This window comes from Hirundo rustica, chromosome 28 (genome assembly GCF_015227805.2).
Source record: "Hirundo rustica isolate bHirRus1 chromosome 28, bHirRus1.pri.v3, whole genome shotgun sequence".
NCBI lineage: Eukaryota > Metazoa > Chordata > Aves > Passeriformes > Hirundinidae > Hirundo > Hirundo rustica.
The window spans coordinates 3,066,208-3,077,765 of NC_053477.1; the positions used below are offsets into that span (position 1 = coordinate 3,066,208).

At 53.0% G+C, this 11,558-nt stretch overlaps 1 protein-coding gene across 5 annotated transcripts in view; it reads right to left on the bottom strand.

The window, feature by feature from the left end:
* Nucleotides 1–10,080, bottom strand: part of DOCK5 (dedicator of cytokinesis 5) — an 89,852-nt gene extending 79,772 nt beyond the window's left edge. For 3 of the 5 annotated variants that reach the window (XR_005704150.1, XM_040087577.2, XM_040087580.1), the window contains exons 1-2: nucleotides 6,520–7,638; nucleotides 6,015–6,432 (exon numbers count right to left, since the gene is read on the bottom strand). Coding sequence is in view for 3 of the 5 variants with exons in the window: in XM_040087577.2 (XP_039943511.1) it covers nucleotides 6,015–6,219 (205 nt within the window). In the remaining 2 variants the exon portion in view is untranslated. Of the gene's footprint in view, nucleotides 1–5,991; nucleotides 6,433–6,519; nucleotides 7,639–9,992 lie in introns of those variants that run through there. The other 2 variants (XM_040087578.2, XM_040087579.2) reach the window with 2 other exon arrangements.
* Nucleotides 10,081–11,558: the final 1,478 nt, after the last annotated feature.

Here is an 11,558-nt window from a genome sequence, read left to right on the forward strand (position 1 = left end):
TTCAGACGTTGAAAATAATCACGCTGACCCCGTGGAGTTGTTCCAACATCACCACAGAATATTTTTGGGGTGGTTTTTTTTGGGTTTTGCCACTGGTTTTCGAGGGAGCAGAACCTGGCTGGTGCCCAGCCCAGCCCGCTGGCACCACTGCAATCCAACACACCTCAAACATTATTCAAAAACAAAGGAACAAAGGAAAACAAAGGTTTTCCTTTGTTCCTCTGGACAAAGAGGCTCGGGAGAGCACAAAGCCACTCTTGGGGCTGTGCCCTCCACGGGAAGGGGTTTATACCCCACAGTGGCACTAATTCTGATTCAATAACTGCACACCCCTACCAGGGCTCTGAAATCCAATTCCACAAAAGCAACCTCAGATTCCATCTCCATTTTTACGGCCTGTGAAGATGCAGTGTTTGTTTACAACACCCACACATCGGCAACTGGATTCTACCAAGCCTGTCTGTAATTACCTTTTTTCCTCCGAGCTAAAAGTGCAATTTGTGCTTGGATACTTTGAGTACAAAAAAAAAGAGCAACTCTTCTAATGAAATTTTCAGGCAGATTTGTAAAAGCAAGACCCCCACCACTCCACAAATTGGACTGCTCAGTTCGTTTCCAACTTGAAACCGCGTCGTGGCACTTTCAAAAGAATTAATTGAATTTGCCACTGGCTTGAAATCGCTGTCCCAGTTCTCACTGGGCAAAACATCAAAGCGGGAGCAGGAAAACTTGGAGATGCCGGTGCCCAGAGCTGTGAGCGCTCCGCTGTCTGCAGATTCCAGGGGCAGGGACGGGGCAGAGAGGAGGGGTTCAAGGAGTGAAACATTTGAGCACCGGGGTCGCCGGAAAGGTTCCCTGTTGGAGCCCTGGCACGGAGAATTCCAGAACTTTCTGTGCTGCCAGGCTCTGACCCCCCAGCAAACCCTGCACTGACCCGAGGCTGTGGAAAAGGCTCCAGAATGGAGTGACAGCGCTGGGATCGTGGGTGTGTGGTTGGGATAGAAGTGTGTGACAGCACAGGGTGCAGAACTGAGAGCTGAAGGGTTCAGAACACAGGAACAGAGATAAAGCGAGATGGAGGATTTAGGGTGGAGGCTGAGTCCTTCTTTTTCACCTTCTCCTTCACGGCTCTGGGTGGGATTTTGGAATTGGGGAGAAAAATCCGCATTGCGGGCCAGGGGTGTTTGGTTCTTGGGTTAAAAGTAAAAATAATTGAGGTGTCATTTCATAATTGGACAATTTGTGCTTAAAAGACCTCGGGAAGAGTCAGAGACAGCGCCATTTTCTACCTTGTTAGCAGACCTCACAACTTATGAGACTGTTACATTGATAAGAATTAATAAACATCTGAGTCCGAACACAAAAACTGCATCTCCTGAGCATTAATATCTAACAGAAGAAAAGATTAAAAAAACCCCACAGTCCCCTGAGTTCAAACCTCAGCGCTGTCCCTTGCTGGCATCGCCACCATCAGCACAACCACCACCAAACGCAGGCTACAGCTGAGGGTTTGGCCTTTGTCAGCTGAAAACCCACCTGAATCACAGCGGATTTTGAATTTCACACCAATTCTTGATTTCTCTGGTGGTTCTTCCTCTGGCATTCTGGTATTTGCCAGCACAACTGCAAATGGGAGTTATGAGAGGAAAAGCAGAATAAACACTCATGAACTGAGAAAAACTTAAATATATTGGTAGAGGAACACAGACTGCGCACTAATGTGTAATCTTCTTCATCAGAATGTGTAATCATCTTTATCATTCAGCTGTTGAAAAATGCACACCCCTTTTACCTGAAAACCTTTAATTGAAAATCTACATTTTTTGCTCTTCAGCTTGCAGTTGACTGGTTAGGACATTTCTCTCAACGATTGCTTTTAAGGGGAAAAAAAAAAAAAAACAAACCACTTTCTCCTATTTCTGCCAGGACATTAAAGGCACAACCACGGCCAAGCTTCAAACCACGCCAGCCCAAAGCCATAAACACATTTTCTGAAACACATTTTGCTGAATTTTGCTGCCTGCCTGAGTCACAGCTGGGAATTCCTGACAAGGGCTCCAAGACCTTCCCCTTTCCAGGGGTTCAGGAGGAGATGGAGCAGCTCTCCCACAAGGTGAGGGAAGGACTCATAGCGTGGCTCAGAGTTTGGAGAAATCCGGGATTCAGTGCTGAGGGAGTTTTTCGCTCCACTGGGAAAGAGCTTTGTGGAAACCCTGGAGCTCCCTGGAGCTGGCAGGGGTAACGCAAGGAGGATTTCCGACGTGCAGAACCTCGGGATTTCAACCCTGCACCTCCAGTTCTGCTCGCCCAAGGTGGGGTTTGGGGCAGATTCATCTTCCTGTAGGGCCTGGGGCTCACTGACCGCATTCTGCAGAGCAAACCCCATCAGAGAACGGGCACCGCAGGGACAGGCCGGGTCACAGCCTCCCATTTCCAGAGAAACGCCAATTCCAAGGCTTTTTCCTCTTGCCACCCACCCCAGGTAACAAGAAATTAGGGATTAAAAAGGATTAAAATGAGGAGCAGGAAATCTTGGCTGGGAATGGGGGTGGTTTCTTACACTGGAAGCAAAAAGCCAAACAAGAACATTGATCCCTTTGTTGCCAAGGAGAAGGAAGAACAAACTGCCCCAAAATTTGCAGTAAGTTTTAATTTAAACTGCCTGAGACGCCAGGAGATGAAGAATTAACCACTGAAGGCTCCCTCACTTTCTTCCTTTACATCAAACTCCGTCTCTCTGCAGCTCTGACATTGTCAGAGCAGGAGAATGGAATTCCTGCAAGAATCAGGTGAAATAAGCTGAGAAAATGGGCAAAATTTTTAAAAAAAGCACTTTTCCAGAACCAACTGCCCGTGACATTCTGAGCCACTGGGGGAACTTTAGAGCTGAAGCCATAAATGGTTTTATTGCCGTGGAGGATCAAAGTTCCAGACTTCCCAAGAGCAGGAATCGTTATCTCCACTGCACCTTAATGAACTTCTGGCTCAGACTCTCACCTCCCAGGACGAGGGGCGCTTGGATTGCACCAACACCTCCCAAAAATTCCGTGTCAGAGGGCAAAGAATCCTCCCCACGGCACAGACACCGTCTGATCCCGGCTGCCAGAGAATTAATCCTTTAAATGCCGCTTCCTCCTCTGTTCCAGGGAGATCTCCCTGGGAAGAACAGCCCGTACTGCGCCAAAAAAAGACATTATTTTATCATTTCTGCACCAAAAAAAAAGACATTTTTTTATCATTTTAGCCTCTGCTCCAACGAAAACTCTGCAAGATCACCGCTTTCTGAAGCCAACCACGCGCTGCCAGCCCCGAGAGCTGTTGGGTATCTTGTATTTATGGGCTGGTTTTACTAGCACAGGTTTGCTGGCAAATGCACCCAAACCCGTCGCAGGATTGCAGGATTTCAGGCATCAGCAGTTGAATGCACCGGACCTGAAACATCCTCGCAGCTCCAGCAGCAAGGGGGGAAATGTGTTTATGGCTTTGGGCTGGCGTGGTTTGAAGCTTGGACATGGTTGTGTCTTTAATGTCCTGGCAGAAATAGGAGAGAGGTTCATTTTCTTCCCTTAAAAGCAATAGTTGAGAGAAATGTCCTAACCAGTGAAGTAAACTGCAAGCTGAAGAGCAAAAAATGCAGATTTTCAATTAGAAGTTTTCAGGTAGAAGGGGTGTGCGTTCTTCGACAGCTGAATGATAAAGATGATTACACATTCTGATGAAGAAGATTACACATTAGTGCACAGTCTGTGTTTCTCTACCAATATATTTAAGTTTTTCTCAGTTCATGAGTGTTTATTCTGCTTTTCCTCTCTGTAACTCCCTTTTGCAGTTGTGCTGGCAAATACCAGAGGAAGAACCACCAGAGAAATCAAGAATTGGTGTGAAATTCAGCACCGGTCCCACACCCAGCTCTGGGGGAAGTCGGTTCCTGTGATCTCTTGGCACCTCACAACAATTAACCCAAATTCAATCAGCAGAGCTCAGCCCAAGCTCCAGAAGCACCCAGCAGCTCTGGAGCCCCTTCAGAGCCTCCATAAAGGGATTTAATTGTTGCAAAGATGAAATGTGGGCCGGTTCCTGAACACCAGGGTGGCAAACGAAGCACCCACAAGTCACAAAACACTTGGGGAAATATTTTTTTTCAAAGTAAGAGCGAGATAAGGAACATTTACAAGTCTTGTTCGTGGCCTTTGAAGTCCACAGGATTAATGTCACAGGGAATGACCGAAGCAATGGAGCAGAAATCACCGAAAATAAGAGCAGGCAGGGCCTGGCTAATATGGAATAAAAAAAAAATCCAAATAGAAAGGACTGTGGGAGCAAAAGGCAGCGCAGCCAAATTTCACATCAAATCAACTGCAGACACAGCAATAAAAGTTGGGAAATGAGACCAGAAGTGGAGTGTCATCTGCTGGGAAGATCCAATTCTCCAACCAATGCCAAGGTTTTGCTTTCCCCCATGGGGAATTCCGTTGGCATCCCCACGGGACAGTTTTTAGCCATAAATGATAATAAAGCAGGAGAAAGGAGCGGAGCGTTTGAAGGAAGGGGCTCAGTCCTGCAGCAGGGAGGGGGAAATTGGCGTTATTGGCTTTTCCATCCTCCTGGAGCCCCTGCAAGGAACCAGGGGCACGGCAGCGGCCGTGAGCGCCAAGTCAGGACAGGAACGGTGGGGGAAAAGCGAGGAGCAAGTCGAGGCAAAGGTGGATTTTGCCCTGATTTGACACGAGGCACAACTGCCAGCACCGCGAAGGGCTTTGATCCCAGGATCTGTGGAGAGAGCTCTGCAGGTGCCTGGAATGGGGACAGAGAGCCAGGAGATGATGGCCCAGCGCCCCGGGTGATGCCTTAACTTTTAGCATTTGTATTTTCCAGATCCTGCGCTGCTTCAGTGCATAACTCTGCGCTCCACAGCCAGCGCTGGTTATTGTCGTTGCATTTTGGGCAGACAAAACAATTCCTCTCTGGGCCTGAAGTTCAAGGACACTCTACAGCCTCAGGACCCAGAAGGGAAAAACAGAATAAACAGAAGTGAATTGTTGGGGGAGCAAGCTGGGAGTAAATGACTTCATCACCTGAAGCTGTAATTGGAGGATTAACCCCTGATGTGTAAATGAACCAAACTTATAACTGTGTGAAAAATTTGTGATCATTGTCCATCTCAGGTCTTTGGCTGCCCAAGGCGCATCTACTGGAGGACTTGAAGAAATATTGAATAAATAATATTGAATAAATATTGAAGGCCTTCAATAAATCCCCACTTTATTCTCCTCATCCTGTCCAGCCTCTCCTCCAGGGAGCCACTCCAAGGCATTGCCACAAACCAAACCCTGGGTGAGCAAAGCTGCTCCTGCAGCTCCCTCAGCCACCCAGGGCTGACCCTGTTTGCTCTGTGTGAGGAACTGCCGCCATTCCTGAGCCCCGGAACCAGCCCCCACATAGGACCTCAGAAAGGAAAGAGCTCAAGGTTATTTTCAAATAAAGCAGCCCAACGCTCTGGTCCTGCCAGCCAGGACAGCTGCCAGGGGTGGGAGAGGCCACCAAAACCCGGCAGGGGGAATGCCAGGATAATCCCCCAGGTCACCACCACACCAACTCCGTGGAGCAGCCACACCGCCTCAAAAACGAGGGGCAAGGAATCAGGGAATGCCCTGAGCTGGGAGGGACCCACAGGGATCGCTGATCCAACCCCAGACCCTGCAGAGACACCCCAAAATCCCTGCAGAGACACCCCAAAATCCCACCCTGGGCATCCCTGGGAGCATTGCCCAAACCCTCCTGGAGCTCCGGCAGCCTGAAGGCCGTGCCTGAGGGGAGCCTGGGCAGTGCCCAGCACCCTCTGTGGGGAGAACCTTTCCCAAAATCCAACCTAAAACCCTCTGGCACAGCTCCAGCTGTTCCCTCCAGGCACTGGAATCCCCCCCCCCCCCTCCCAGTGCTGGTGCAAGCCCCCACCTTCACCAAAAATGCAGATTATTCCGCTTTTCACACCTCAGAGCTCTTCCCAGGCCAACCTGAGTTAACAATTCCCGCTTCTGGAAGCCGGGATTTGCGTATCCGCCGAAGGAGCGGCGCGCTTTCAGCTGGGGCCGCGCAAAGGACGAGCAAACACTTCACATCCTGTTGGTTCAGAGTCAGAGGTGCCACGAGTCCGTCATCACTGCAGCCAGCTGGAAACCACCCCGGCCCCGAAGCCAGCTCTGCTCTGCCACCCCGCATCGCTCCGGAGCTGGGGGCAGGAAAAGGGAGCTGCTTGCTTGTTTGTAATGGGTTTATTACAGACTAATTTAGGACGCCACGGGCTCCAGGTTCTCCGTTAGCTAAGTGAGGAACAGCTGATGAGCAATGACAGGATTGCTTTTACCACCCGGAGCAGTTTTACAACCCAGGTGTAGCTCCTGAGTTAAAGGCGGGGCAATTCCAGGTTGCTGCCTGCAGAAAAAGAAAGGAGTTATGCGATTGGCTCCTTATGCTCCGGGTTAATGATTTTACAACAAGTAGGTAACAAAAGCTAAAAACCTTGGGAATCCGTGAAGGTGTTCTCTAATCCATGAAGGTGTTCCCTCCCTCAGAGCAGAGCTTTTTGACTGGAAGGAGTCTTTGTGAAGGGATTTCTTCAGATGACAGCTCCTTTTTGAGATGCACACGCGACCAGAACAATTTTGTCCAGCGTGGCCCCAAATCTGATCGGCGTCCCAAGGAGATTCTCGTTCAGAGGCGAAGGAGGAGGCTCTGTCAGAGCCTGGTGCTCAGGGAGGAGATGCTGCCCATGAGCTGATCCAGCGTTTCTGTCCCTCCCCAAATCCCATCTGTCACTTGGTGGAGAATTCACTGCGAGGGGGAAGCTGCGGGAGCCGCAAGCTGCTCGTCTCTCACTCTGGCTCCCCTGAAAACTCTGCAGTTCCCAGATTTGCCCTCCCTGCTGCTGCCGCTCCAAACTCATCCCTTGGCCCTCTGTGGGGAAGGGAACCAGTTCAGGATGGAAATAAAACCCAGCAGATCCACTCGAACTCACAATCCAGGGATCTGTAAAACACAGCCCAGGACAGAAACCCTCCTGAAGGGCAGAAACCACACAAGTGGCACTGATTCACGCTGCTGGCTTCCCGGAATTCTCCACTTCGCTGCCGTGACTTCCAGGGTGGTTTTTGTAAATAAATCCAAGTAGTTCCACAGCAGTTTCCAAAGCAGAGGTCACCGGCAGCTACAGCTTGGGTGTTTTTTTGCAGAATCCCAGAATATTTAGGGGTGGAAGGGAGATCTGGAGTTCGTCAGGCAGGGTCAGCTGGAGCAGGTGAGACAGGAATGGGTCCAGCTGGGTTTGGGATGCCACCAGAGGAGGAGATTCCAGGCCCTCCCTGGAGCCGTTCCAGGGCTCTGCCACCTCCGTGGCAAAAGTCCTTCCTCACGGTGAGGTGGAATTTGTTGTGTTTTATTTTGTGGCTGTCACTGGGAAGGGTCTGGCACCGTCCTGGCACCCTTTGGAGGCGTTTATTTGGATTGCTGAGATCTCCCCTCGGTCTTTTCTTCTCTTTCTGAACAGAAGTTGTGTCCCTGCACGTCACGCCTGGCTGGGATCTGTCACGAACAGGGACATTCCCCTCCTGGCAGCCGCTTCAGCACCGGCACAGCCCCTGCCCAAAAGCTCAGACCTCCCTCCCAACCCTCATCAACCCCTCAAAATAACCCCAAACCCCCGAGAGCTGTGCCCTAAAGCACGGGACACACTTGCAGAGCAGAAAACTCATGGAGTCTGCGAACGCCAAACTGACAAAACCACAGCAGGTGAGTCAAACGCTGCCTGACCAAGCCAGGCAGAGCCTAAATAATCCCGTCACTGCCTGTGGATCAACCTTGTCAATCCTGGCTGCAAACTAAACCCCGGAGCTGCAGCAGGACAGCCCCCGTGTCACCTGGGGCAATAAAAAAATAAATCACCTTTTTCACCCAGCTGATCACCCAGGAGTCACAGGGTTCGTCCCACCACACACTTTTTGGGTGGAAACATGCAGGAAGAGGCTTTTATTTATTTTTTTTTTTTTCCTTCCACCCTGCTTACTCACAGGCCCTTTCCTGGGAGAGGAGCTGTCACAAGGAGCAGCTGGCTGTGGAAAACTCACCCCGGAAGGTAATAAAGAAAAGAGAAGCCAGAGGAGTGCCGGTGATTCATCCGCTGCCCAAGGCCATTCTGAGCCCTGCAGGAGCTCAAAGGAAACACCAGCACAGCAATCACCCCGGCAGGATACGGATTATCTGCTTTACCCACCAAAGCTGGGAAATCACTTTGGAAATCACTTTGGAAATCACTTTGGAAATCACTTTGGAAAGGACGGGAGCTCGGCGTGCCGCGCGGTTCCATGGAGGAACAAGAAGCAAAGTTCAGGGTGACAGCAGCTCCACGCCCTGCAGGTTACCTGGAGAACCCAGATAAGGCTGAGCGGTGTGAGGTGTCCCCGCAGCTCCTGCGAGGAGCTCCGCTGCCGCCCCGCAACGCCAAACGGAGTGGTCACTGCCTGCAACGCCACTCTGAGAGGTCACTGCCTGCAGAGCCACTCTCAGTGGTCAGTTCCTGCAACGCCACTCTGAGTGGTCAGTTCCTGCAACGCCACTCTGAGTGGTCAGTTCCTGCAACGCCACTTTGAGAGGTCAGCTCCTGCAATGCTACTTTGAGTGGTCACCTCTCTGTACAGCCGCTCTGAGTGGTCACTTCATGCACATCCACTCCCAGTGGTCACTCCCTGCAGATCCACTCCCAGTGGTCACTCCCTGCACGGCCACTCCCAGCGGTCACTCCCTGCACTCCCAGTGGTCACTCCCTGCACGGCCACTCCCAGCGGTCACTCCCTGCACTCCCAGTGGTCACCCAGTGGTCACTCCTCTGTGAAAATCTCTCCCCGTGGGGTTTTTCACCCTCGGTCTCGCAGGCCGAGCGCTCCCGTGGGGGCTGGGGCGATGATCGCTGTGCAAACACGAAATCGGCGATTTTATTTTTTTTTTTTTTCTCACGTCAGGAATCCACGGCTGAGCGCCGGCGGCGCAGGAGGTGACACTCAGCAAAAAGAAATTATCAGAATTTTGCTCTCTGTGTCATTTGTGGCTTCCTGCCAGCTGTTCCCTGCCCAGTTCTCACCGCCAGCCTCAGAAGTGCGGGTTTAAAACTCTCGAGCAGAGCGGAATTTTATCAGCAGCTCCACGGGTGTTTGTTTTCCGTTCCTGACCCGCGAGCGAGCGCTCAGCAGAATCCTTTTAGACCGAGGCGTCAGTGACAGAACCTCGGAGCGCTTTGGGCTGGAGGGACCTCGAAGCTCTCCCAGTTTCACTTCTGACACCTTCCATGCCCCGGGTTGCTCCGAGCCCCGTCCAGCCCGGCCTGGGACACTCCCAGCCGAGCTTTCCCCATCGCTCACCCTGAATCACGATTTCCCCTGGCAAAGACGTCACCCAGAGCCCTCAATTTTCCCGTGACACCCTCCTCAAGCTTTTCCAACCGCATCTCCTTCCAGACGCACCAGCAGACTGATTTTTTCCTGCCTCGTTAAAGCTTTTTTCCTTTTTTTTTTTTTTTTTTTTTTTTTTTTTCCAGTGTAAAACACGCAAAACGAGAGAAGGCAAAATGGTAAAAGCCAGCCCTGAACTTTGAGGGATTCCTGGACGCGCAGCACCGAGAGATCAGCGATCCGAGAATTGATGGATTCAGGGAGCACCGAAGCCATCCAGGGAGCTGCGAGCGGCACAGCGAGGGCTGGGGATGAGAAAAGGGACGGGAGAGATCCCGAAAAGGGACGGGAGAGATCCCAAAAAAGATGGGGAGACCGGGGGTGAAACCGCCCGAGCGGTGCGGGGAGAGCTCCGGGAAAGGAAAGGAAAGGAAAGGAAAGGAAAGGAAAGGAAAGGAAAGGAAAGGAAAGGAAAGGAAAGGAAAGGAAAGGAAAGGAAAGGAAAGGAAAAGGAGCGCAGCTCCGGGACATCCCGGCTGGCACTCACTCACTCACCGACCCCGTACTTCTCGCGTTTGGTGGGGATCCAGCGGGCCATGACGGCGGGTTCGGGGGTCCCGGGGGGTTCGGGGGTCCCGGAGGGGTTCGGGGTCCGCTCAGCGCCGCCCCTCGCCCGCCGCAGCCCCGCGCTGGAGCCGCGGGCCGGGCTCCCCGGGCTGCTCAGCCATGCTCCGCTCCTGGCTCCGCTCCTGGCTCCGCTCCTGGCTCCGCTCCTGGCTCCAAACTCGACCCCAAACTCGCTCCAGAAAGTCCCCGGCACACGCCCAAGCTCGCAGCCTCCCCCGGCGCGCCGAGCGCAGGAGCGGGAGGGGAGAGCGCCGGGAGGAGGAGGAGGAGGAGGAAAAGGAGGAGGAGGAGGAAGAAAAGGAGGAGGAGGAGGAAGGAGAAGAGGAGGAGGCGGCTCTCCCCGCCCCGCCGGCATCACCTGCCCCGCACGGCTCCGCCCCGGCCCCGGGACATCGCCAGGAGCGGAGCGACAGCGGGGACAGGGCCCGGGACAGAGCCGGGCATGGATGGGATCGGTACTGATGCTGCCGGGGCTGGATCGGGAAAAGACTGGGAGCAGGGAAAGGCTGGGATCGGGGAGAGGCTGGGATCGGGAAAAGACTGGGATCCGGGGAGAGGTTGGGAGCGGGGAAAGGCTGGGATCGGGAAAAGGCTGGGATCGGGGAGAGGCTGGGATCGGGAAAAGGCTGGGAGCAGGGAAAGGCTGGGATCGGGAAAAGGCTGGGATCGGGGAAAGGCTGGGATCGGGGAAAGGCTGGGATCGGGGAAAGGCTGGGATCGGGGAAAGGCTGGGATCGGGGAGAGGCTGAGATCGGGAAAAGGCTGGGAGCAGGGAAAGGCTGAGATCGGGAAAAGGCTGGGATCGGGGAAAGGCTGGGATCGGGAAAAGGCTGGGATCGGGGAGAGGTTGGGAGCGGGGAAAGGCTGGGATCAGAGAAAGGATGGAAGCAGGGAAAGGTTCAGAGCAGGGAGAGGTTGAATTCTGGGAAAGGCTGGGATCAGGGAAAGGTTGGATTTTGGGAAAGGCTCTTCGCCCAGAGGGTGCTGGGCACTGCCCAGGCTGTCCCCAGGGACTGGGCACATTCCCAAATCTGCCAGAGCTCCAGGAGAGCTTGGACACCGCTCCAGGGATGCCCAGGGTGGGATTTTGGGGTGTCTGTGCAGGAGCTGGATCAGCGATCCCTGGGGTCCCTCCCAGCTCAGGCCATTCCCTGATTCCGTGGAATGGTTTGGCTTGGAAGGGACCCCAATGCCCATCCCATCCCATCCCACCCCATCCATCCCATCCCACCCCATCCCATTATCCCATCCCATCCCATCCCATTATCCCATCCCATCCCATCCCATCCCATTATCCCATCCCATCCCATCCCATCCCATTATCCCATCCCATCCCATTATCCCATCCCATTATCCCATCCCATCCCAAGCCCTTCCAGCAGTCCCGGCTGCTCCAAGGCTGCCCCGCTGTTAAAGTAACTCATTAATAGCTGAGAAAACAACGAGGCTGCTCCAAAAGCACTCCAGGCATGCGGGAAATGCTCCCGGGGCTGC